General features: G+C 38.2%; 1 protein-coding gene across 3 annotated transcripts; it reads left to right on the top strand.

The window, feature by feature from the left end:
* Positions 1-645: 645 nt before the first annotated feature.
* Positions 646-27,822, top strand: LOC149026627 (dynamin-2A-like). Of its 3 annotated transcripts, none has more exons than XM_089154689.1 (23): positions 646-885; positions 1,149-1,393; positions 5,757-5,807; positions 5,905-6,025; positions 6,527-6,619; positions 7,904-7,965; positions 8,476-8,593; positions 8,716-9,058; positions 11,248-11,395; positions 14,058-14,159; positions 14,246-14,365; positions 16,571-16,654; positions 16,801-16,928; positions 19,102-19,186; positions 19,297-19,435; positions 24,566-24,642; positions 24,791-24,847; positions 25,162-25,303; positions 25,440-25,585; positions 25,851-25,964; positions 26,115-26,182; positions 26,285-26,457; positions 27,058-27,822. In XM_089154689.1, the coding sequence occupies exons 2-23, from the start codon at positions 1,253-1,255 to the stop codon at positions 27,288-27,290; spliced, it is 2,745 nt and encodes a 914-aa protein (XP_089010815.1). In that variant the 5' UTR covers positions 646-885; positions 1,149-1,252; the 3' UTR covers positions 27,291-27,822. The 3 variants fall into 3 exon arrangements, with proteins under 3 accessions (XP_089010815.1, XP_089010807.1, XP_089010823.1); XM_089154681.1 differs by having other exon boundaries at positions 646-911; XM_089154697.1 differs by lacking the exons at positions 646-885; positions 1,149-1,393; positions 5,757-5,807; positions 5,905-6,025; positions 6,527-6,619 and adding an exon at positions 6,635-6,861.

Raw genomic sequence — 27,822 nt, 5'->3', positions numbered from 1 at the left:
AAGAGTAAAACCCACAAAGAAGTGTTGGTCTTACCAACTGAGCTCGCGTTGGCAAGCATGAGATTAAATTTGTACGAGTAGATTTAGAAAATCATTAATACTAGTTACTAAGTTTTAGTGGTAAATTATTGAGAAAACAAATATAAAAAGATTTCGATGTAGTTAAGATTTAAATTTTGATTACAAGGGATGGAATTTTTTAGATAATAACTAAATGTTTTAAAAATGAAACCCAATTTTTTTATTTGTATTCTTCTACTTTCTCTTTGGAAAATCAGTAGTTTTGTATTAAGAGGATTATTGCATATACCACAACAAGTGTTGAACCCCTAATCTTTTCACCAAGAGATTTCAGTCAATAGTGACTGAGTAACCCTTTGATGATAAACTTTTGATTGTTTGTTGTAATTTTTGGTTTTTGGTTTTGAAGTGGATTTGATCATAACTCTAATCTCTTACTTGGAATTGTTGATTTTTAACAACTAAGCCAGTCTTGTAAGTTAAATTATTGTTATTATTATTATTTTACTTTGGGTGAAATTCTTGGGGTTAAATTTTGTATTTTGCATATATGGAAAAACAAGAATTGGACCAATAACAAATCTTGACCATAAGAATGGACCAGTCACGGATGCGAATTGATCGTAGATGTACAGAATGAGGGAATTATCGTCGAGAAATGCAAGCTATGGTATAAACTAGCGTTCGAATTCGAAGTTCCAACACCGTCGATATTTGCCATATTGACATAAAGTAACCCCAAAGAACGAAAAGAAATAGACTTCTTACACTCCGCCGTCCAAAGTCCCCGCCATCGTAGTACTGAACAGAGATTATTACAACCAACTAAATCCCATATAATGGATAATGGTTTTGTTTAAAGCGGTAAACACTGTCTTGCCATTTCAAAAGTGCGTGCTTCCGTGCTCTCCATTTCGTTTCTTTTCAAGAATTCAAAAAAGGAGAGAGAGAGAGAGGGCTTGGTTTCTTTTTCTTGTACTATTATTATTATTTATCATTTATTCCTCCCTGCTCTCTCTAGCGGTGACGAGCGGCTTCCCTCGCATCGATATTTTTTCGTTGTTTTCTTAGTCTTTAAATTTGGATCGCTGATCTAGATCTACTGTCATCTTTTTCGATTTTTATAGGGTTTTAGTGTTTGAATCCCCGATAAATCTGATAAATACGGTGTCGATTCCTTCTCTGGTTCTTTGATTTCTTTATTGCTTTGGTGGTTCTGGTCGGCGAAGCCATGGAGGCGATAGAGGAGTTAGTTCAGCTGTCCGAGTCGATGCTTCAGGCTGCTGATTTGCTTGCAGATGAAGATGTCGATGAAAACTCACCATCGAGGAGAACTTCTACTTTCCTCAATGTCGTCGCCCTGGGCAATGTTGTAAGTTTCTCAGACCATTGATTTTGTTCCAAATCTTGTATGGATTGTATCTCTTTGGGTAGAATTTTGTTGGGTATGTTCGTCATGGTCTGTCGGTTAGGTCTTCTATTTTCGTTTCATGATATTTGGATCCAGTGTTTGCATTGCTTTCACGGGAATTATGTTTAATGTGAATTATATCAGTATGCAATGAGTAGATAAGGACGAACCATAATACCCACACTAATTGTTGAGTTCTTAGTTGAATACTTGAAACTGGTCTGCTGTGTAATGATGCAAATGACTGCTACTAATTCGATTGATGGAATCTATTGCGTGTGAAGATCTGCATGAGGTTCAGCAATTTCTGGTTTATCCGAAACTGAGCTATTTGGTAATTTGTTTTTTTCTTCTAGATGGATCGAACGCTGCAGAATGAAAAGCTACGTGGGAAATCAAATAAGCATTTTAAACTGAATTTAAGATAATCAGAAGATTGAAATAGAGAAAGGTGTTCGTCAACACCTTCAGTTGCATGTACATGTCGAAGGCTGAATAGTAACTTGGCTTATCGTGTCAGATAATGACTTTACCAGTAAACGCTTACTGTTAATAACAATCGAATGAAGAATCTCTCTAACTTGAATCAAATTAGTAGGCTTCAATGACTTAACTGGAATTTCACATTACCTTTTTATAGTAATGGTATTAACATTATATCTATGGTCTTCGACCTTGTGTTTGAGAGAGATATCTTTAATATAGTTTCTTCACAAAGCTAATACCCTAAAAACCACATCTGCATATTATTTGCTGCAAGAGATCTTCATAGAAGTCCTGATGATAGGAATGGTGAGAGTATTTTGCTCTTAGCAGTGGCTAACAACAACAAAAAGGGGCGGGGGGAAGAGAAAAAGGTGCTTCTGTTTGTGAGACCACCATATGCATACTGGAATAGCTTCCTGTGGATTACTTCCTTGAGCATCACTGAAAAATCTGAGTAACAAGAGCAATCATATGCAAAGCATCAAAGAATTGCAGATAGTACAAAGCAGTGAAACTGAGTTTTGTAAAGGAGCTGAAGCTGAGGTCTTGTGTGTTAGATTATTCACAATAGCTATTGGAGGACTGTACTTTTGTGGAGGATGATGGATTGCACATGCTGTGGATTTGTGATTCGACTTCGACCCAAGTTCATGTGCTCAAAAGTGGAAATTTTTGGGACAACTAGACTAGAAATTTCCAGCTTGGAGGCATGAAATGCTACTTTATTGCTTAGAGGTGGTTGATTAATGTTTTTACTGCATTTAAAGATCGTACCTAGTGCACAAGGTTTCTGGGTTTAGTAGGGGCTAGAGAGGACTTAGAGCCCGTGACTAAGGGCCTTTTTGTTGTCTGATAATGTATGAAAACTCGATGGATGAAGATTTGTGATTTATCAACAAATGCAAGATGGTATTAATACTTCGGATATGCTCTTGAGATGATTAGAAAATTGCATGTCCCTCCTCCCCCCCCCCCCCCAAAAAAAAAAAAAAAAAAAAAAAAAGGAGAAATTCCACCCAACCAAAAAAATGAAAAATGAATATTATCTTCTTAGCCCATTTAGGAATGACAAGTTTGCTCTAAATTGGTCCAATGACACCAAAAGAACTCTGTTAGTTTTCCTTTCTTCCCCCCCTCCCCCCATGAGTAGAACCAGGACAGGGCTAAAGAATTGACATAATCTTGGAAGTTGGGCTTGAAATTGGTTGTGAGAGAGTTGAAGACTAGATTTGGAGCCCTGAAATTTTCTGTAGACATGTTTGTGGTTGGGTCAGCATTAGGATAGACAAATATAATATATGAAACATTTGATACAGCAGATGGAAAAAGGAAGAACACTGAAAGTTGAATATGGATCATTGATTGAAATGCACAGAAATATAATTTCTGAAGTTGCTTTTTTTTTTTTTTGTTATGCAGATGCAAACTTCTTAAGCAAGTTTCATCCAAAAGATAAAACGAAAGAATAGTGCTGCTGATGCAGCCTCAGTGGGATGAGGGCCAATAAATCAAGATCCTTGATGATCAGCAGACAAACTAGGTTTTACAAGCCCTGCGATTAAGGGATTCTAGGCTGTTATGGGTTATAGGGTTTGCAGGTTGGGTGGATAACATTCAAATTAGGGTTAGGGTTGGGGCTTTTGAAACAAGAAAAGATCTGAACCTTGTTGTTTTCAGTTTCAGATTCAAATTTGAAGTTTTAAGGGTTTGAGAAATCTAGGGTGTCTAGATGGTAACTAGCACAGGGCTTGGGGTCGAGTGCTAATGGGAGTGGGAGGGATGTGACTTTATAAGGGGAGGGGATTCTGTAGAGGGGATAGGGAGATATGAGATTAAGGGTTTTTCGGAAGAAAGGGGAAGCGTTGAATGGGGTAGGGAAAGGAAATAGAGGGTGCGGTGGGGTAGAAGGTGAGGGCATGTTGGGAAGTGTTACCAGATTTAGAGGGATTTGAGAGAAGATGGATGAATGAATGAAGGCAGGCCAGGTGTGCTGCTGAAGGAGAACTCCTTCAAGTTGAAACCCTAAAAGCCTATTCGGTCCTTGATCTCTGCTGCAATATTCTCTTCAATAATTTTATTCATCAAACTGTGATTTCTTACAAGCATAGGTTGTATATTTATAGCCTTTATTGGAGACTCCTAAGTACTTAACATTAGAAACAAAATTCAAAATGGACTTCTAGTATTTATAGGACTCTTACTTATTGTAACCTAGACTGATGCAAATAACAAGCTAAAAACAGATTAGGACAAACTCCTGATTATAACCAGGCGCAGCCGGGCTCAAGTGGGGCTGCCAAATTACCAAAATAACCCTATGGCCAAAACATGCTCTTAATGTTTTTGGCAGTACCGTAGGCTGCTGGCAGCAAACCTAGTTATTCTTGTGAGCCTTGGGGGTTCTTCTTGGGGTGGGTGCGGTGACCTAAATTAGCTGTAGTATGGGATCTCATCCTATTCTGTTTCAGGCTTTGTATTGATTTCAATACATAGTAATGCATGTCATGTGATTGAGGAATTTCATGTTGTTTAGCCTACAATTTGTCCTGTTATCATACAAGTTCTCCTGGTCATTTATGTTGATCAATCAGCAGGCTACGGGATGCTTCTTAATGGTGGATAGATACAGAATAAGGGTACTTGGTTTTTATCTTTCAACTTCCAAAACTAGGGAAACTAAGGTCAATCGATCAAGAGAAGTTTATGCTTTAGAAAATTTGAAGTTTAGAATCATGAAGAGCAACTTTGGAATCAAAAGGCTTTTAACTAAGTAGAACAAAGATGGGATATCTGGTGCATACTTTTGGTCGTGATTGAACGGACGATGAGGTGGTGAGACTTAGTGAGAAGGAGATTCTACAAAACGATTATTTTAGGTACCTTAGCTCAATCACAAATAAAAAGGTGATTTAGACGATGATGTTTTCCAAAGAACTAAAATAGGGTGGATGAAGTGGAGAGGTGAGTTTGGGGTCATGTGATCAACGTATTCCTTTAAAGCTCAAAGGAAAATTCTATAAGATTGTCATATGATTGGCTGTGAGATATGGTGTTGAGTGTTGGGATGTTAAGAAACATCTTATAGATGAACTCAGTGTAGCATAAATGAGGATGCTAAGATGGATGAGTGGAAAAACTAGGAAGGATAAGGTAATAAATTATCATATTAGAGCTGGACTTGGAGTAGCTCTTGTAAATGATAAGCAACTAGAAAGTCAATTAAGGTGGCACAACCACATTTAATGGAGGCCTCTAAATGCCCTTGTATGGAGGAGGGATTTAATCTAGATCAAAGGAATCATAAGAACTAGGGGCAGAGCTAAGTTTTTTTTTGGAGTAAAAAGGCAGAGCCAAGACAACATTAAGAGAAGTGGTGAGAAAGGAAATGCATTGCCTAGGCCTTGTGTCTATTATGACCTCAATAGAGCTGATTGTAAGGCAAGGATCCATGTAGCTGACCCCATTTAGTTGGGAAAAGGTTTGTTGTGTATCAGCTTTTGCTAGTTGTGTGGGTAATGGGGTTTGCAGTTGATGAGGGGTAGTCACTTTATGTTATAGTCTCTCCTTGAGAACTGATGACATGAGGCTCAATCTATAAGGGCCATTTGGTAAGTGATCTTGGTTTATGGCCTAATTGAGGATATAAAGTCAAGTCGTTCTCTTCATTTAGATGGTTAACATTTTTCCTCTCAAGGGAAATAATTATATGATAATTCATCTTACATGGGACCATTGGCTTAATGAAATTTATGGTTGATTCTTTTTCTGTATTCTCTGAATTGGTTTATTGGTTCTTGTGCACTCCCTTGATTTTCTTCATTGTACATTAAATTTTCAGGGTGCTGGTAAATCTGCAGTTTTGAACAGTTTAATTGGACACCCTGTTCTGGTAAGTTGTATCCTATTCATGGTTCTCGTAATTTTTTTTGGGGTATCTTAGCATATGTTGATGATGCCATTCCTTCTCCTTCTTATGTCATGTATAGCCAACAGGTGAAAATGGCGCAACCAGGGCTCCCATCAGTATCGATCTAAAGAGGGATAATTCTTTGAGCACCAAAGCTATCATCTTGCAAATTGATAATAAATCTCAGCAAGTTTCAGCGAGTGAGGATTCTAAGCAAACTACAATCCTGGTGTTGTTAGTCTTTTTGTATATTCAGGAGTGCTGTGTGATGTAGTTTATCATAGTTGTCATGGTGCGACCTTGATGGCTAGCCAAAGTGCACCTAGTAGCCCAGGTGATGGCCAAAACATCAAGGTCATGTCATTTTGATAGCTTAAGCTTTAATCTGTAGGTATATAAATTGTGGGGGTATAAAGTTTGAGATATAAGACACAACAAAGAGGTCAAAACTAAGACTACAGAAACTTGTAATTTTTTTAATAACATGGGGAGGGTCTATGCATTGGAGTTTGGCACTTTGACGCATGAGGCAATCAGGCAACTACCACTGGTCATGGCAGGTCTAATGCTTGCTTTGTTGGGAAGGCAATTCCTTACCATGACCGTGAGTATGATAGGACCATCCTAATTGGTATTGTCAGTTTCTTCTTTTGATGTTCCATTGGTGTGGACGTATCACAGTTATGTTTTGGCATTTTCAGGTGCTCTTCGACATTCTTTACAAGATAGGTTGAGCAAGGGTTCTTCTGGCAAGAGCCGTGATGAAATATATTTAAAGCTACGTACCAGCACAGGTTAGATCTTTTAATTCATTTTTTTGTTTGAAAAAACTGTCTACGCTTTATTGCACCGCCTCCAAACAAACTGGATAAATACTTTTTCATGAAAGGGGACATCTATAGGGTTATTACTATGCTGTACTAATTGGATGTCCATCATGCTAGGGAGTGGAGTTGGGTGGTCTTCGTTCCATCTTTAGTTAATGCCTTGTAGCTGATTTTCAACCGTGAATTAGGAGTATGAAGCTTGCTTCCTGGTGAGGTCTAAGACAATGCTTTGATGCCTTGCCTTGAAGTTACAGACCTCATTCTAACGCACGTGCTGCATGTGTCTAGAACCACGGAGTGTGACTCCAATAATTTGTTTAATTATTATTATTATTTTTTTTTAAAAGACCTCTTGATTTTCAGTTTTTAAATTTGTTCAAACATTTCATGTTCATTGACAAAGCCAAATATGTTATAGTGTTATCATGGTTGATAGGAATTTACTCATTTGCCAAGGCATGCCATTTGCTTGGATAATTTAGCAAAATTTTAATTCTTTTGGAAGTCAAAGGAGAGCAGCAAGCCAGCTGATGAGCTTATTAAGCAACATCTGGTCCATCCTAAATTGTGGTTACAGCTTTATTATTATGAGAATGTAGTTTTCCCAGATGCTTTTCCTTGTTTCGCCTTCATTATTGGGGGTTCTATTTGAGCTTGGTTGATGCTGCATTTTTCAGCTGTTGCAGTCCTTCCATTCTTCTGGTCTCAAGGTTCTACAAGACTGTTGCTAGGAAGATGTCTTTTGTTTGAAGTGTGAGTTATGCCATTGACTTGGCTGATGAGTTAGTCTCAGGGCCTCTTTGTATCTGGTGCATTATCCCAGCATATTGTCTCTCCATGGATCTTATAAGTTTTGTGGTTTTCCAGAGAATCCACTGCTGTGGTTGTTCTTGTATTATATTTCTGTAGGTAGGTCTGCTTTTCTATGTTGAATTTGCAAGCAATTGAATTGATATTTGGTTGTGAGGGCTCTCTTGAAGTTTGAAGCCAAACTCTTGCTTGCTCTCATGCTCTGTATGCCCTAGAATCTGCACTTTTAGGTGGCATATGACCTCTATAAAATGTTTTTGAGTGTATGCTTTATAAGGCTGTTGCTTTGTTTTCATGGTCTTCTCTGAGATGTTTAATCTGTTGATAATTCCAGTTATGTCAGAATTAATGCATAGGTTCCCCTCAAAATTTTTTTTCTTTTAAATTTGTTTAGTGCGATTATCTTCTTTCGCAATTCAGCTGACATAAATGTTTTGGCAGCTCCGCCGTTGAAATTGATCGATTTACCTGGATTGGATCAACGGATAGTGGATGATTCAATGGTGAGTGGCAGCTAATGCTCTGCCTTGAGATATGTGCTGTGTTTGTTGTCCTTTGGTTGATTCTGGCAGTTCCTGTTATGTGTTCTTACTTGGGAATGACTGAAATGTATATGTAGTTTCCAACTGCGAGTTGGTTTTGATCTCTTCCTTTTTATTGAGATAAAGTCAATCTCTTCTCTTTTGTATGTATCTGCTCCAGGGTGAACTATGAGTTGGTTGGAATCTCTTCCTTCTTATTGCGATTGAGTCAATCTCCTCCTTATTGCGATTGAGTCAATCTCTTCTCTTTTGTATGTATCTGGTCCAGGGTCTCACTCTACCTCTTCTTGTATAAATATTTGCATACGATAATGAAAATTGCACCAAGTTGAATTCAACTTATTCCTACCCATAGTTGGAAACTAAATATATGTATGGATTTTTACCAAATAGGACCATGCATTAGTTCCGCTTTCATGCAATGGTGATATACTGACTGCTTCCATTGAAACACTGGCACTTTTATTTCAGATCAGTGAGTATGCGGAGCACAATGATACGATCTTGTTAGTTGTTGTACCAGCTGTGCAGGCACCTGAAATTTCCTCGTCTCGTGCTCTCAGACTGGTTAAAGAATATGATTCAGAAAGTAAGTTGCAGTTGACATGCAGCTTTGTACGATTTGTATGATTTACTTGGTAATGAAGCAAGCTGCAAACTTTACTTGGTTAAGATCAACCCAAAAAATTATTGTTATTTCATGTACTGTAGGTACTAGAACCATTGGTGTCATCAGTAAAATAGATCAAGCTGCTAGCGACCAGAAAGTTCTTGCTGCTGTTCAGGCATTGTTGTTAAACCAGGGACCTCGGAATACGTCTGATATTCCATGGGTTGCTTTAATTGGCCAGTCTGTCTCTATAGCTTCTGCACAGTCTGGATCTGTTGGCTCTGATAACTCTTTAGAAACTGCTTGGCGAGCTGAGAGTGAGAGTCTCAAATCTATTCTTACTGGAGCCCCTCAAAATAAACTTGGCAGAGTAGCCTTAGTGGACACACTTGCTCGCCAGATACGCAAGCGTATGAAAATCAAGCTACCAAAGATGCTCTCTGGGTACATGCCTTTTTCAACTTTTACCTTTTATTTTTCATTCAAGTAAATGCATCACTTAAAAGAAAATGCGTGCATTCTACTTCCATTTCCCTTTTTTTTCCTTCCTGAAAATGATATTCCTTCTGTTGTAGAGTTTGTGCATGGTAAGCTAGTTTTGCTTACATTTACTTCATTTCTCTGAGTAATGAACTTGTATTAGTGAAGGATAATTGCTAGATAGGGAACTAGGATTTATGTATGATGTTACTTTCTACAGAAGGTAGCCTATGGTAAAATGGTTTAAATAATAAGTGTTGCCTACATAGTAATGAACTTGTGTTAGTGAAGGAACAATTGCAAGATCAGGGATGTAACTTTTGTATGGAGTATGGACAAAATCGCTTTCCACACAAAAGTGTGATGCAACCTCAATTTAATGAGGGCCACTTCTTCCAAGATCTTTTTTGCTATAACCAATTCATATGGAACCAAGAAAGGGTTTCCTGAAATTTTGGTTATGGGATATGGTGGGCTTTGTGATATGGGCTAATGATGGGGGATGATTTTTTTAGGGAAAAATGTTAAATTAAGGTTTTGTGGTTAAAGATAGTACGTTCTTGATCTATGTTTAGGGTATCAAGGATATTTAGCCCATCCCATGGGAGTTTTAAATTTCTTGTGATGGGAACTAGGGTCTCAAGTTGTCAGAATGGATTGGAATTTGAAGGGAATGTTGGTAATAATAAAGGTATACGAGTTCCAAGTTGGCTGGGTTTGGATCGTGAGATTAGAAGATATGAAGGGTCTTGTTTTGGGGGTTTAGGTAAATTCGGAAATTCAAGAAAATATTTATATCTTGAAATCGGACGGTCAGAATGAGGTCAAACTGGGATCTGAGGTCACTAGTTTGGGGAAATGATGCACCTAAAGTTTGGGTCAAATCTAACGGTTAGATTGGCATAGACCTGACATTGGATTTTTGGTGTCTTAGTAACTCTTGAAAATCAAGAAATTTCAAGAACAATAGAAAAAGATGTGATAGGAGAAGGGGATTTGATGTAGGCTGCCTGTAATACTTGACTGGAGCCCTGAGGTTGGAATATTCAGATGGAGAATGAAGGTTGAAGGTTGAACTCTAAACTTCAACCAATCATAGGTGTCTAAGCTTGGTTTCACCTAGAATCATCCTAGGCTTTGGATCGTCAAACTTATTGACAGAACCAGAACTCCTACTACTTGGATCCTCAAATTAATTGACTGAACTAATAACTAAAGTACACACAGTGCTTGAAGGGAAGCTTATCATTCAATATTCAAATCTGTTCTCTAATCTAAAGAGGGGGGGGGGTTATGTGTAGCCTTTCATGAGAATTCCTACTGAAATTAGGACTTAGAATCAGTTTTTTTTTTTGGTTGCCAACCCCGGTTTCCAAGGCTTTGCCCTGACTAATCCGGTGTTCAACCCGGGTTGCACACCTGGCTGTGGTGGATGAGTCTCCCAGCAGGGATTTTTTGCATCCACAAGGTTTCGATACCGGAACCTTACTTAAGCGGACCAAGCTGCTTACCACTTGGACAAGTGACCAACCCCCGTTGGTCTTAGAAACAGTTTTAAACTAGGAGAATTGAAACTAACGAGCCTAGACTGATTTAGGCTCTTAAAACTAAAATAAAACATAAGAAAAGACTATTCTGCCCTTATAACTTAGGTTAGGCAGAATTTACATTAACTAAATCAATTGTTTAAACTATTTTCATACTTAGCCTAGGCACCAAACTTTTGGCCCATAGAATAGCCCTCTGACTGCACAGGCATATTAAACAAAGGTCCAATACCTATATATACCAACCTTTGGCTGATTTTGGGGGAAAATAAGCTATAATTCAGTGCTGGATCTGCATAGATTCATTTAACGGCATTTATATTCTTATATCATGTCGAAAGATTCTCCACCAATTATCATTTCTGTAGTGTAGTAATTCATAGGTGATTGCAAAGACCATCACATTTCACTCACTGGTTTGAATTGGATAATCTTCCCTTGACTTAAGATATCCTTTCCTGATGCAGTTGTAACATTTAATAGCTGGAGGTGCTCAGTCGATTCTTGACTTTTTGGGCAAGCTCAATTTTCTGAGTGAATGCTTATGGGTAGAGCTGTATTTTGATATCTAGTGTACTATTATCTTCGTTTCTTAAAATTTTGCAGGCTTCAAGGCAAGTCTCAAATTGTTGAGGATGAGTTAGTCAGGCTTGGTGAGCAAATGGCTAACAGTGCTGAAGGGACAAAAGCTATTGCTTTGGAGCTTTGTCGTGAGTTTGAGGATAAATTTCTCCAGCATATTGCTACTGGTGAGGTGAGCAATTTTTTTTAAGAGATCAATTGAATTAGAATTAGTAAAGAGAAATTCTTTTTCTATTTGTAGCAATGTACTAGTGATTGTCATTATAAAGGGTAAGTTTACAATCTATAATGTAGCTTGAAATTGTCCTCTTGTGAAAAGAAAAAGTGAAGGGTTATTATATGGGGTAAATTTTAGGGCATGGGTGATGTAGGTCTATTTATGTGTCAAGAAGCAACTTTGACGAAACTATTATTTGTTTCAACTGTTTCTTGAAACAAAAATTCAAGGTGCATAGACTTAAGGGAAACAAGTCGTTACAGAATTATGGTGCACATTTTCCATCTAAACGTAAAAAATAGAACTTTCACAATGAAACTCTGAGCTCTAAAAACATTTCCAAAATTAAGTTCTATCAAACACTTTTAAAATGGTTTCTTGGAACATAAACATGAGAAATGTTTTTGGTGTTTTCTAAGCAGAAACACTAGGTGGGTTATGAAGCAGTTAGTTTCAACTTGATTGTTTTCTAATTGCTATTAGACTTGTTTCTATTTTTAGAGCTGAGAACGAGTGTTTGTTCTCAGCTTCTCTGCTTTCTACTTTCCTATTTAACTTGGAGAGCAAGTCCCGCACTCCTCATCTCTATTTATATAATACGCTGTATCAGCCTTAAATACTGGTAAATTACAATTGGACCGTTGCTTTGAGTTCTCTTATTGTCTTGTCCATGTTAAGTGTTAAGAAGTGTTGAGGAACCTTGTTGTTGAATGCTGAATGTGTAGGACCTTAGTAGCCTTGCTGAGAGAGCCTGAAAACTCATCTAGCTTTTCTTTTCTTCTTTCATTTGAACCAAACTTGGGTTGGAGCTTTGTTGCCAGTGCTGCTGGTATTGGAAGAAGGGCATTGAATTACTTGTTGCTGCTGTTGATTGAAATAAGAACTTCAAACTGAGATTACTTCATAAAAAGTTTACCGTGCAAAGGCTGCTGCTTCTTCCTCTATCCAAACCAGGTGTGTGGCTGAGAATTTAATTAATTGAGACCTCCTCTCATTCCCCACCCAATCTCACAAATGTGGTTGGGTTTATTGTCTTTGCATTCCTCTTTGTCTCCCTCTCATTTGATCCACCTTCTCATCCCATTCGTCAGTCCTTTGCAGCATTCAGTCGTAAGTTTCTCTTCACAGTCACAGCATCCAACCATCACAACCTCTTCTAATTTGCGAGATAGTCTCACATCTGTAAGACCTCCATTCGGTATGAGTTTAGAGCCAATCAGCTTGTTAGTTTGCTCCACACCAAAAAGTTCCTATTTTTTGGATCTAGTTTCTATTTTTGGCAGCTTTTACCACATCTTCCAATCCAAGTATCCAACAATTGGAATCAAGTGAAACTTGCTGCAATCTTTCACCTACTTACAAGGCTCAATCAAACCAAGGGTGATCTGGTAAACACCCTAAGTTACTAATTTCTTTCCTTGTCTCTAATTTACTGATTTGTGGGTTATTCTGGGGCAAGTGTTTGTAGTCTTAGTATTTCATTAGTATGGTTGGAGCTACTTAAAGATTTATGGTAGTATTGAACTTTTCCGCTGAATGAAACAACACACTGAAGGCTTCATCTGGCTGCTAGTAAAAGGAAGGGAAGAAAATAAATTTGCTATAAAAAAGAAACAAAGTGAACTTCTAATTATGATTGTGTTAACAAAAAAAGAGGTAGTACCCAATTCACAAGGCTCAAATGCTTAATAGGGTCTTGGCCTTTTGGGAAGGGTCAGATGTACGGCCTTACCCTGCTTCCAAAGAGGCTTTTTCTTGGACATAAACCTGTGACCAAGCAGCAACAGGTGGGCACTCGACCATCGCCCATGCATGACCTTCAAATGTTACCTTTATCTACCCTTTCAGATCCAAGTAATTTGGTAGCACAGTAAGATTTAATAACCAGGTTTGGAGTGATTTGAAAACTCAGTGTAGCAGAAATGAGGATGCTAAGATGGATGAGTTGCAAAACTAGGATGGATAATATAAGAAATGATCATATTAGAGTTGGTTTGGGAGTTGCTCCCATAAGTGATAAGCTTCGAGAAAGTCGTTTGAGGTGGCACGGGCATGTTCAACGGAGACCTATAAATGCCCCTGTATGGAGAAGTGAGATAATCCATATTGAAGGAACTAGAAAAGCTAGGGGTAGACCTAAGATAACCTTAAGAGAAGTGGTGAGAAAGGATATGTATAGCTTAGGCCTTGTATCTAGCATGGCCTCGAACAAAACTGATTGGTGGGCAAGAATCCATGTAGCCAACCCCATTTAGTTGGGACAAGGCTTATTATTGTTGTTGTTGTAGTTGTTGTTGTTGTTTGGAGTGATTTGAAGTTAGTTGCAAAACTATTCTAGCTAATGGTCCCAAAAATTTCCATTATGTTTTAGTTCAATTTCACATCATGCCGAAAATCATTATTTTTCATGGCTCCCACAACTTCTTATTGGGTTGATTGATACGTGAATTAGATTGCAGAAGAGTAGATAATAGAAAGATAGAAATTTTTATGTACCATTGCATTTGGGTTTCTTTCTATATGGTGTTCACATGATGCAAAATTCTTATCTATCCAACATAATAGATTACTACTCAAATTGTGACAAGTTTTTGAGTATCATGAGTGCTTTTTGCAGGGTGGCGGCTGGAAAGTTGTTGCAAGTTTTGAGGGGAACTTCCCTAACAGGATCAAGCAGCTTCCCTTGGACAGACATTTTGACATGAACAATGTGAAAAGGGTATCTGTTCTTATCCACCATATTGTCTTAACTTTCTTGAATTTTTGCTGGCTTATTTTTTTCTAACCTATCTTTGGCTTGGGCAGATTGTGCTAGAAGCTGATGGATATCAACCATATTTGATATCTCCAGAAAAAGGTTTACGGTCTTTAATAAAGGGTGTACTGGAGTTGGCGAAAGAACCATCACGTCTCTGTGTTGATGAGGTAAATTCATTTGGCGAATTTTGGGAGCTTTTCTTTAAAGTGAATACTCCAAACCCCACCTCCACCCCAAAAAAAAAAAAAAAAAGGAAAGAAAGAAAAAGAGGAATATACTCCAGTGAAGATTCTTCTTTTACAATCTAGTTTCCGGTAGGGATGTATGAATGGTTTGTGTCCTAATACTAGAGGCCCGTGCTTTACTGGGTTTATACCCCATCAGACATGCATTTATGCTTAAGCTGCACAACGGGCACAGGCAGATGCACAGGCAGTTAAATAATTCCAGAAACAATTACATCCTTAAGTATGGATATATTGACATGATAGTATACATGTTACCTAGGTAATCGAGTAAAACATTCACTGAGCTTGCCTGCATCTTTGAGGCCTGTTATTGCACCTAGATGCCAGGAAAGGCTCATCCCTTCTGCCTGTTGCTGGATGGCCATGCCTTCATATTTGATAACACCAGTATATTGGGGATTTTACAGGTAACAATACTTCATTATCTGGGAAATCTAATCTAGAAATGCTATGAGGAAGATTCATAGTACATTTTTTGTCGATAGTTTTTTTTGGGTCCTTTGTGATTATTTTGTTGATGAAAGTGCTTTTCTCCTTGTAAACATTTTCTTTCAAATATAATTAGACAGGTGTTCTTATATACTGTACTACCCATGGGTGTCATTGCACCAAGGTGACCAAGGCATTTGAGGGCCTCTAAGTGCTTAGGCGATAAGGCGGCCACAAGGTGTTGCTTCAGGTGGTCAAGGCGTCCTAGTGTTTGTTTGTCCTATGCAATTAATATATTTGGACCAAATAGTGGACTTAAAATTAAAATGAAACATTTGGCAATATTTCGTTAAAGAAATAACAAATCAATAAATACAAGCACTAGTTTTAAATATTTAAACCACAGCAAGTGACAAAACTTCTTTAAAGCTTACAATTTGAACAATCAAGATACCAAATGGAAAAAGAATATTAAAAAAAGAAAAGAGAAGCTTACAATTTGAACAATCAATTTAGCAAATGGAAAAACAATATTAAAAAAAATAAAAATTGCAGATGAAGATGGGAAAAATACTGGTAAAGAGGAGTGGAGGAATAGACGAGATGCAAGGGAATTGGGACTCCATTTGGCTTCTGACCATTCCCTGGGATCAGCTTCGCTCCGAATGCCATGTTGTTAGGACCCTGCTACTTCCCCAATTGAACTCAACTCCTGCAACCAGCCCCTCTTTAATGCGATTTCACCTGAACTTCAGCTCACTGCAGCCCTGCAACTCACTAAGTCCCACTCACACTCAAACACACAAAATAATTGAAATGTATACACAAGAATTAACGCAACGCTCTTGGACTAATTCATTAACAAAATGGCTCAATCAATCTGCAAATCCAAGAACTCTTACACCTGAGTATTTTATCTCAATCACCCCTAACATGAGAGAGTACCTATCCCCTAGAGCACAGCTTGTCCCCTTACCCTTACAAAATTCTTCCTCTCCTTCGCCTACTCCCTATCCCTACTATTATAGCTCCAACAGTCCCCAAAATGTCCTAGCTAATAACTTTCCACATGGGCTAACATGAGAGCAGTTGCTCTCCCATTGGGGGTTGGGGGGGGGGGAACATGGTTATTTTAATACCCTACCCCCCTCAACTTTATTGTCTTAAAAGCAGTAGAAGCTTGAAAAAAAAACACACACACACACACGGAAGGAGCTGGGGAAGAACAGGATATGGGAAACACACACTCATAAAACTTAGTGGAGGAGAAGTGGCAGAAAGAGCAGCTCGCTGCAGGGTATTGGGGATCTAGATATCTTCAACCTCGAGTTGCGGGAGCTTCTTATGGTGCCATGCATCTTACTGTAGTTGTGACCTCTATGATAAACCAAGAGCAATGTTACAATGGGCATTTGTAAATATAAAACCCCAAAAAACAAATAAACAATTTAGAAAATCTAATATGTGCACAAAAAGCAACCGACCAGGTGTTTCATTGATGCGTCAGACATTTAAGCTCAGGAATGCCCCGGATGCCTCAATAAGTATGATTTTCCCATGTTTACATGCAGCCTTGTTTTTCTGAAGAAGTTGGCTTTGTAAACCCTTGTGGTAACTTCATGTCCTTAATAATGTGTTTCCTATGCTTCTCTTTCTGGCTCAAAATGCTACATTTTGGGGTTATACCTGAAACAGGTCCACCGGGTGCTGGTAGATATAGTTTCTTCAGCAGCAAATGCTACACCAGGTCTTGGAAGATATCCCCCTTTTAAGCGAGAGGTAACTGGAAATTTCCTTGTTCCTCTAACCCTTCTTCCCCCCCCCCCTCTCTTTCTTCCCAGAAAAAAGGGGCTTCTTATGGATGCTTTATTGGAATCATCTTGAATTACAAACCGAAAATCACCCCCCACCCAAAAAAAAAACAGGTTGTGGCAGTCGCAAGTGCTGCATTGGATGGATTTAAGAACGAGGCAAGGAAAATGGTAGTTGCATTAGTTGATATGGAGCGTGCTTTTGTTCCTCCTCAACACTTCATTCGTCTGGTGCAGAGGAGGTAGGGTTGCATGATTGTTGGTGTTTCTAAATGCCTAATACATTCACTTTTATGTGCTCCTGTCTTTGGCATGGCTCTAGCTTGAGTATAACGACCTATTTGCAAGCTAATATGATATTTTTAGGCACGTCACCGAAATAGGATATTAGAAAGAAGAAAACTAGTTATGGGTTCATGTTGGACAAATAATTTTGGTATTCTTTAATGGCGTGGTAGAGGTCTCTTCACTTGTTTAAGCTTGGGGACTGCAAGTTTCCCCATGAGCGTAATAACCTTTTCCATCAATTCTTGCCCTTTATAGTTACTGGCTTGCTTATGTAAATAACTGCAAGAAATGGGCCCAACCAAGTTATGGTTGACTAAAAATCATTCTGTGTTTGGTAAATTTGGTTGTTGTTTACTTGATGTAAGATCATATCAAGATTCTAGGTTCATGTTGTAAAGTGTGAGTCTGACGTGCTGGGTTCTAATAATTCACAAAGCAGATTATCATATTATCACAACAGAATTTAATTAGATGCGAAATAGAGAAATCCCTTCTCGTAGTTGTACAAAAGAAAAGGTTTTATTTCTTCGAGCTATCGTGAGATATTTTTTTTCTTTCCTTTGAGATATTATGTGCAATTAATGAGCCTACTCCTGAATCTAATGAGTTAAAGTAAAGGGTGTTATGGATTTTCATGTAAGACCATGCTTAATTTTGGAAAACCTGATTAGAACATAGAATATCCTTTTCTTTTGGGTTGAAGACAGACAGTCAAACCAGATCTATATCTAATGAAAGTTTGTAGCATGATAATTTGCTCCACCATCCTGAGAAGTATAATAAGGGCTGCACAATACTCTGCTAATTGGACTGATATGTCCATTAATCAGAATTTTGGTTCTGACCAGCTTTTAGAGAAACTTGTCATGTGATTTCCCAAGTTCATGTGCCGTTTATCTTCAGCCAACTATAGATTTGCCAGCTTTTAATTCCATCTACTCTTAGTTGGTTTCACAAGCTGTTGTTTGCTGTTTTTTTGACAGAACAAGCTGAGTTCTGCACAAAACAACTCATCTCAGTTGGCCCTATTCAAGGCACTTGGATTCCAATTCATGAATATTTCTTGAAATCATGAATGAGAGAACCATCTTTTGCTTAATAATAAAGGTTCAATTGTTTTTAGGGGATACTTTGTTAGGGTCTTCTTGAAGTTTTGAGCCGAAATATGGTTAAACAAAACGACTATGAAATTTGTAGGGTTTGAACTGGAATTTTTTGATTCCATATGATATTTCAGTTGTAACCATCTCCTCGTACCTTTTTTAAAAATATGAGCAATTTATTATGAATGCAACTATAATAGATATCTATTGTATACAGCACCTTCACTCTTCTAGTGTGTCCTGAATGTACTCAAAGAAAGAAGCACAGCTGTGCAAAAGTTTAAGTGCCTTCTATCAGCACCACCTTAATGAATGTTTCAGCATTCATCTGTATACCAGTGTGCTTTTCGTGTCATTATTAGGGTTGGATCTCAAAAAATCCTTGGTGATGTATGCTGTTCTTCTTGCAAAATTAGTCATCAATAAATCTCCAAATATAAGAAATATCTTTAGTGTCGATTTTTTTTTAACCTGGAGATCCAAAAGAAAGTTGCAATTGAGTGCTACACTCCTGGATACAGATCCTAATAGCAACATGGCATGGACAGCCCTAGTACCACGGTCAAACTGCATAAGTACGACATACACTATTTCATCAACCCAAATGTATTTACATAAATAAATGCTTGCCACTCTTATAAACACCATAATTTCAAACCTTTCTAACATACCTTCTTAGATTTGATGTAAGAAAATGTAAGTTACATAAACAACTAGTTACAGGCATCTACATCATTGATACTGAATATATGTAACTCTGGCATTATGGGGCTCCTTTTCCCATAATTTGGCCATTCTAATTAGGCAAATAGCCCAATATTTGTAACTCTCTACCTCTTAACTGACTATCCTCTTCCATCCCTTTCTGCATATGCAGGTCTTTTTGGCATTCTATTCTATTTTGATGATACTGAATATATGTATTGTCATAATTATTTATTGTATCCTTAAATGTGTAACTGTTTGCCCCTGTGCTCTGAAGGGCTTCAATATCTGATCCATCAATATTCTTATTTCTCGTTAGGATGGAAAGGCAGAGACGCGAAGAAGATCCGAAGAACCGATCATCAAAGAAAGGACAAGAAGCGGAGCAAGCCATACTAAACAGGGTATTGAGTCTTTCTCATTAGTGTTGAAAAACATGATAATATGATGCCAGCTTAAATTTTTGGTTTAATACATTCTCTTGGTTACATATCTGATGCTTGTACTCTTGTAGGCAACTAGTCCCCAAACAGGAGCACAACAATCTGGAGGGAGCTTGAAATCAATGAAAGATAAGTCTGAAAAGTCAGAGAAGGATGGACAAGAGGCATCGGCTTTAAAGACCGCTGGGGCTGGTGGGGAGATAACAGCAGGTTTGTACAGGAACTATTAGAAATTAGTTTGGGCAATGGACCTGAATTCCCACATATCTGTGATCTACCGATAATTTGACCTTTTCCTTTGTGTGTGTGTGTGTTGTGGGGCGGGGGAACAAGCAGTCCGAAAGAAGGGGGGATTTCCCAAGAAAACAGAGAAGGATAAGTGTGGAAAAAAACAAAGTCGAGGGGAACAACCAAGGAGTGACAATAATATACCTGAAAACACCATGACTTCTCAAATTTCAAAACTTGATAGACACCAAGCCATCTCAGATGCCCTTTGCTGGCAATTTCAGTAAGAAGATCAAAATAAAAAGAAAGGGAAAAATCCAGTAGCAACTACGAGGAGAGGATTTAGGTTTCAATACTTGACGTAATGTTGTGTTAGAGATGAATAGATGATTCAAACAGGAAGGGTACATAATTAAAGAAGATAATAATAATAGTAGTAAAGTGTGTTCAGGGTCGTGTCAACTGTCTTGTGAATCATTGAGATGCCTAAACTAGAAGACGGAGTACAAACGGAGCTCCTGGAAGCTACTGCCTGCGCCCTGCAGCAGCAGGACCAGCCACTACTGGCATTACAGCAGCACAATAAGGAAGAGAGAAAAAAGGAATGACCTGGATGGCAGTGATTGTGGTAGTGGCTATGGCAAGACCCATGGAGAACTTCATCTAGGCAGTGTTGTCTGGCATTGATGGATTTGTTTAAGAACTACAAAGGACGAGATAAAAGAGGGATATACAAATATAACAGTTGGAAATGAGGTAGCAGGCTAGCTAGCAGCAGCAGTAGCAGATGATGCCGGAGATGGAAAATCCCCCAATGCTGATTCTTCCTGAAGGAATCCATGCAGAAGGGCTATGATTCATCTTTTTGTGCTCTTCATCAGTTCATGTGGAGTGAGAATGTTAGATGGCTATGTTGGCTCGAGAAAAGTTGTCAGGAAGCGCCTTCCCCTCCACCTCCAAAGTCGGTAGAAAGCACCATCCTCCAGTCACTCACTCTCTCTCCCTGATATACAGAGACATGCATGAAACACAATTACACTCTTTATTTGGTAAACCTTTTCTATACAATCACATATTCCTTTTCACCTGTTTCCTGTAGGTTTGGCGGTAAGAGATCGAGTTTTGAATATTTCATTGGGCTACTTTTGAATGGGTTGTGATGGTGATGGTATTAAGAGAAAGTCTTCATTTGAGGTCATTCTGATCATTAAATCACTTGACATTGCAAATTAAGGCCATTAAAAATGGATCCTAGCCATTGTTCTTCACTAGTTTGCTTATTAACAGATAGGATATGAGTGGATTAGCAGCAAAACAATGCAGGTTTCTGAATTCTGAGTCCTGGCCAACCAGGATGAATATTGGTTTTTAAGTCCTTAAGAGCAAACACATCATTGCATATTCCACAATGAACACCAGAAAGTTAACCCCCGCCCATGCCAAAAGTAAATAAATAAATAAAATTGCAAGGCTTTTAGGAGATGCAACCGTATGCATTGGCATCTTTCCCTTGCATTTATAGCAATTTAGTTGGTTTGAAAGTGTAATGGAACTTTTTTAACTGACAAATGGTTAACTTTGTTTGAGATCAAGATTAACAGGTAATAAAGGTTATGCAAAAATTTTGCTTTTATTGATATGCAATGTGGTGGATATTTATGGGTATTTAGGTTAAGTATGTGTTTAAGTTCAGCGGTGATGGCTGGGTTTCCAAGCTATGGCCAACTGGTAAGGGCGTTGTTGTCTCTTTATTCCAGTTAGTATAGTTTTTTTGGTTCTTTTAATTGTGTATTCTGCTATGGCCTACAAGTTAGCAAACGGCAGAACTGGTCTTTCATTAGTGGTTATTTTTTTATAAATAGATCCTGCAATTAGGAGGCTTCACAACCAAATCCCAGGCCGGCTTAGGCGCAATACCTCTGTTCCTCCTCCTCCTCCTCCTTTTGGTTCTTCTCTTCTCTAATTCTGGGTTGTAACTAGCCAAGGAGAACCTCAAAACCACTTCTTGTGATCACGCTGTTTGGATATTCCACCTCTGGTTTACAGCCACCTATGGCTGCTAATACTATGTAATTCAAATAATATAATTGCTGTTTGATGCCACAACTACCCAGAGATCATGAAGAAAGATTGGTCGGTCCCATTCAGATTGAGACTACTGCTGCTGTTACTTCCTGTGCAAATCTGAGTGTGCTAATTTTGAGATAAAATCTTACGCTGTTACTTCCTGCACAAATATGTGTACTGTTTTATAAGGTTCGATTTGTCGTACACTGCTTCTCTGGGATGTATGTATTATTTCTGCTGTGATTTGGATTGCATGTGGTCTTGTTTCCCTGTTTTGCGAAGTTTACTGCTGCTAAAAATTCTGCTGATGATGTTATGGAAGTCTGCTGCTTCTATTAAGTTTTTGGGGGTAATAGATTGTGGATCTACTACTACTGCTGCCGCCCTGTTTTTCTAAGTTTACTTCTTAAAATTCTGCTAATGGCCTGCTGCTTCTATTAAGTGTTTTGGGTAATACAATCTCTTTGGGATTTTTTTCGCATGTGCTACTGCTGTGCTGCTTATCTGAGCCAACTGCTGCCTCTGTCTCTCTCTTCTGATAAGTAGGATAAATCCCTGTTTGTATGCTGCCCTGTATTGATAGTTTCCTATTGGTTAAATAATAGTTTTTGATTGAAGATTATATAATTACCCTGGCCACTGAGACCGTTGCTGCCTGTTCGGAGAACCCTGCTCTTTCCTCAGAGTATCTGAATATTCATATTACTTCCATTAAACTTCAAGGTAATTCTAATTTCCTTCTGTGGGCACAAGCTGTCCGTGTCTATATCTTGGTTTAGGGTAAGTTAACCTTTTATTGAGAATCCCACACCTTCTACAAAAAACATGAATTATGATAATTGCATGGTTTTCAAAGTGGCCTAGCCTAGGCGCTAGGTGGTTTTTCAACTGCCTTATTTGCCACCACTTTGTTGACGTGCAGTTTTTCAGCCGCTTTTTCACCTAATTGCTACCACTTTGTCGTCTTGTGCGCCTTATTGCTGCCTAAATGTCAAAAAAACGACTTTGACATTTTGTACTTAATAATATATTTTTATTTTTCAATAAAATTTTATTCTACAAAGCCATATACGAATTTAATAGTTAGTCATTTCGGAATGGGGAATCAATGAATCATTAGATGGACAAGGCACTTAATTGGCATCACACTATCATAGAGGTAAGTAAAAATGTAAAATTATTACTTTCATTTTCATACTTATAATTTGATATAGTTTATAGTCATATGTTATGATGTTTGATGAGATGAACTTATATTTGTGTTTTTTTTTTGGATAATCTTTCATAATTATGATTCTTAAATGTTTTTGGTTTTTGTTTTTTGGGATCAATGTGGTTCTTGAATGTTTAGTTAGTTTATAGTAGAAATTTATCAGTTTAAAAGTAGTTGTATTGAATTTTTTTGACCCAACCGTCTTGTTAGTCTTATTGCCGTTTGGGCCCCGTTTTGTTGCCTAATCGCCTAGGCGGAGCCCCAACCGCTTTGGTCGCCTTGCAGCCTTGACAACCATGGATAATTGGTCCAAGATTAATGCAATGATTATGATTTTGGTTGTAGAATAGTATGGACCCAATATTCTAGCCGATGTTTTGCTTCATTCTATTGCTAAGAGAATATGAGATTATGTGAAAGAAGCATATTCCCAAGAGAAAAATATGCATCGTGTCTATGTCATCTATGAAAAGCTCTTCTAGTTCTAGCAAATTGGGAAAATTTTGCAAGACTATTATAGGTCTTTTGAAGGAATGATGGAAGAATTGAACATGTTTCAACCCCTTGCCACAATCATGGAGAGATTTTAGAACCCAACACAATGAGTTATTTGTCTCCAAGTTTCTTGCTAGACTGGTCCTTGAACTTAAACAGGTTAAGTGTGTATTCTTAGGATACTCTTGCACTCAGAAGGGTTATCGATGCTATGGTCTTGTCACCTGCAGACAATTTGTTAGTACTGATGTGACTTTCTTCGAGAAACACATTGTACTAACTGGTAATTGTGCCTGAGCATGGGTGACTTGTATGCTTCAACTTGAGGGGGAGTGTTGAAGTCTAGTGGCAATAGCTGGGTTTCCAAGCTATTGCCAACTGGTAAGGGCACTTTTGTCTCCTTATTCCAGTTTGTTTGTAGGGCTTTTTTGGATCTTTTAATCTTTTAATTATGTAATTCTGCAGGGAGTTAGTCATAGGGCACAACTGGACTTTCATTAATGGTTATATTTTATAAACAGACCCTGCGATTAGGAGACTTCAGAACCTAATCCAAGGCCTTGCTTACGCTTGTGATACCTATGTTGCTCCTTAAACTAATTCAATATATGTTAGAGATTTCTAGAGATTTGAATGGGTCGAGGAAGCGTATAGGAGAAACCTGGGTTTGGTCAGAAATACAGTTGGGATAGGTCAGAGAATAGTTTTGGGAAGCAAAGGCTATAAGAGTCATTTCAAGTTTTTATTTTTTATTTTTTTTGGAAAGTTATATCCTATACTTAACAGTTAACATGCAGTCCCTAATGGACAATGATATTTTTTTAAAAAGACATTTTAATTGTACAAGATGGTTACGGAAAAGCTTGTGCTTTATTGATATTTAAGGAAAAATACAGGGGTGTACGCATAATTTTCCCAGTGGATAGATAACGAGGCCCGAATCCTTGTCATGGTAACTCCAAAATTGATCTTTATCTTCTGGGGCTTCAGACCACTTGGCAGTTGATGGGAACTGCAAGAGTTGGGACTTATAATGATAAACAATGATGCAACAGAAAATGTATCTGCCTCAGTTGGCTCCTATCACCCACATCTTTAGAGTCGCTGATTATATATATATAACTTGGGGAGTTTTGTGGAGTTGGACTCACAACAATCTTCAATTAATGTTGTTAGCTCCCTCTTTTTTGGATTAGAGTTTTGGTCTCACACTCTCATCTGTGTAGTAGTAGTTCTTAGAGCTTGAACTTGGATATATACAGTACCCTGAATGGTTTGAATTTTGTCACTACATCTGTTGGTTTATTATCTGTTATTAAAGTTTGATGTATCTGCAGGCTTTTTATTGAAGAAAAGTGCGAAGACTAATGGCTGGAGCAGGCGTTGGTTTGTTCTAAATGAGAAAAGTGGCAAGGTATATTAAATTTTTAAGCAGCTGACCTGGTCGAATGTTATAACTTAGGCTTTTTGATATATTGTCGGCCACATCTTTGAGGTACATGTTATGTTATTATTCTAGAATGAAAATTTCCCCCTGATAAGACCTCAATATGATTGTGCAGCTTGGATACACAAAAAAGCAAGAGGAGAGGCATTTTCGTGCTGTCATTATGTTGGAGGTACCAAACTAATACTTCTGAACAGTTATCACCTTTTTTTCACGGTTGGGGGCAGTGTGGATAGTTTTGAGTCTTTTGAGTATCTATTTAGTTTTTTGCCTAAAAAGCCCATTTGGTTGCTTTCTTATGGGCACCATCTATTTGGCATCTGAAGTATTGGATATTGCAGCTACAGATAATGGAGTGAGCTAGCAGATGCTTACCATTATATTGTACTTAATACAATCCACTAAATTAGCCTTCAACCAGGTTATAACAACTTCAAAGTTTTGTGCACTAATTTTTTGATATTATTTGTTGGATATATTGGGCAGGAATGTAATATAGAAGATGTTTCAGATGAGGAAGAATCTTCATCAAAAAGTTCCAAAGATAAAAAGTCAAATGGACCGGCTAAATCACCTAGTCTTGTGTTCAAGATAACTACCAAGGTTCCATATAAAACTGTTCTGAAAGGTATATGTTGCATGCTTACATCATAGTGTTATTCTTGTTGTAAATTTCTTGAATCCATTCCCCATGTTCTTATTATTTGTGCTTTCTCAATTTACATCTGCAAATCCTGCTCAATTTTGTCCATTGACTTTTGCAGCTGAAAGTGCTGTCTTATTAAAGGCTGAGAGCACTGCAGATAAGGTTGAGTGGGTGAGCAAGATAAATAATGTCATCCAGTCCTCCAGGGGTCTGGGAAAGGGGGATGGTCTACCCATCAGACAAAGTCTTTCTGATGGTTCTCTTGTAAGTTGATATTGATTGAATTAATCCTTCATGAATGAGTACAATCTGTGGTCAGCCTTCTGTTGTTGCAATTTTTTGTTTGTCTGATGGTGTGAGTCCATAGATGTGAACATTGGCTATGAGGTATTAAGGTTCAATGTGCATACTGATTCCATCCTTCATTTTATTGGTTGGGGCTATGTTCTTCAATTTCTTAGGCTAAGTAGAATTTGTGGTACAAAGTTTGATGATAGGTTGCTCAGATATTTTTTTTGCTAATGTTCAGGATACAATGAGAAGAAAACCGGCTGATCCAGAAGAAGAGCTCCGATGGATGTCTCAGGAAGTACGTGGTTATGTAGAAGCTGTTCTGAATAGTTTGGCTGCCAATGTTCCCAAAGTAAGCCAATGTCATTGCTATACATTTTCTTGTCCACTCCCCCCCCCCCCCAAAAAAAAAAAAAAATAAATAAAGGAACCGAGAGAAAAAAAATTGGTTTTTACATTTGCACTTACTTGTCCTTGATGATTACTTTTTCTGGTTGAATAGGCAGTAGTTCTTTGCCAAGTTGAGAAAGCAAAAGAAGACATGCTTAATCATTTATATAGCTCTGTCAGGTTACTGTCCCTGAGCATTTTGATCCTGTTGTAATATTTCTTCTTGGGTCAATAGCGAGGTGAAAACATTACCTAATAAAGCCAATTTTTGTATGTCATCAGTGCCCAAAGTACTGCAAGAATTGAGGAACTGCTCCAGGAGGACCAAAATGTGAAGCGTAGGAGGGAACGGTATCAGAAGCAGTCCGGCCTTCTTTCAAAACTCACACGTCAACTTAGTGTCCATGACAATCGAGCTGCTGCTGCTTCCAGCTGGTCCAGTGGAGGTGGAGCAGGTACTGCCTGAGTTAATACCATAACAGATTCATATACAACATAGGAGCAAATTCATGTCTTCAAAGAAAATAATATCCTTAGAACCAGATGGTTTGAAATATGTTTCCTATATCTTGTTTCACAAATTTACAAAGCATTATTCTCACATCTGTTTTACCGGTCATTTTTTCTTTGAATCTACTTGCTTTACACCATGGATGTGGAGGGAATCTCTGCAACCCCATCCATAATGAATTGGAGTAGGTGTCAAATACCGGGGGTATTTTTTGGACATTTAACTAGTGGTATGGATCTGAGAGTGGGAGCTAATAATGACCCTTGAACCTGGGTATAGAAAAATACATGTTAAATGACCTTAGTGTTATTCCAGCACCTAAGACAGCCTCATGTTACGCAGTAATTCTACTTACTTAGACCTTACTGTTTCATTTGGCTACACAAACCCTTTTTCAGCAATCCTATTCTGTCAGTTGACTTGGTGTCCTTATGCATTACGCACCACTGGCATTTGCTTTGGATGGGCATGCACTAGCAGATTTCAGTTCTATCATTGACCCCTTTCTTTTTATTCCTTGTGTTTTTATTTCTTCTGGCAACAGAGAGCAGCCCAAGAGCTGACAGTTCCACCGGAGATGACTGGAGATCTGCATTTGATGCTGGAGCAAATGGACAAGTTAATCGGTCCAGTTCATTTGGCAATGGACACAGCCGCCGTTACAGTGACCCAGCCCAGAATGGTGATGCAAGCTCGGGCTCAAACTCTAGCAGCCGTCGTACTCCGAATCGGTTGCCGCCCCCACCACCACAGTCTGGTTCAGGATATAAATATTAAGACAGGTGTACTTTCAATTGGCTGCGAGGTACCCATGTATTCTTGGTGAGTAGGCTTCTGCAGCTTCCTGTTTGTTCCCATCAGTGAACTGAGCAATAGTTTGGTTTTGATCCGTGAAAGCAGAAGTAGAGGAAGGAAAGGATAGTGTTTGTACATAAAGATTGATGTTTATTGAATTTTTTTCCTCGTTTTATAAACCCATTGCATTCCAAGATATTATTTGAAATCTTCTTACTGTAATCCTCCATCACTTTATCTTTTTCCCTTTGGGGGGTTTTATCTATAATTTTTTTGTCCCATAGATACGGCCTGGGTACAGCAAATATATTTGTTTATATTGATCCTCGTTGGAGGGTATATATCTCCTTTACATGCTTTTGTCAGTAATTGGATCACAGTTTTGAAATTCAACACTTCTGGAAACTCCACAGTATCACATATGTGGGGGCATTATTTTTGGGAGCAAGTAGCTTTTATATTTGTATTTTTGGGGGGAGGTCCCAAGGAAATTTGAATTCCTGACCTCTGGGGA

This window comes from Hakea prostrata, chromosome 1 (genome assembly GCF_041222555.1).
Source record: "Hakea prostrata isolate BN-2017 chromosome 1, UWA_Hpros_2, whole genome shotgun sequence".
Classification (NCBI taxonomy): Eukaryota; Viridiplantae; Streptophyta; class Magnoliopsida; order Proteales; family Proteaceae; genus Hakea; species Hakea prostrata.
This window is presented reverse-complemented; position numbering and strand designations above follow the sequence as displayed.

What these genes read in the sequence shown, in the direction of transcription:
- LOC149026627 (XM_089154689.1), top strand. Translation starts at nt 1,253, where the DNA reads ATGGAGGCGATAGAGGAGTTAGTTCAGCTGTCCGAGTCGATGCTTCAG. An exon ending in CTACCAAAGATGCTCTCTGG is followed by an intron (nt 9,059 to 11,247) that starts GTACATGCCTTT and finishes AAAATTTTGCAG; the next exon opens with GCTTCAAGGCAAGTCTCAAA. An exon ending in ATTCGTCTGGTGCAGAGGAG is followed by an intron (nt 16,929 to 19,101) that starts GTAGGGTTGCAT and finishes ATTTCTCGTTAG; the next exon opens with GATGGAAAGGCAGAGACGCG.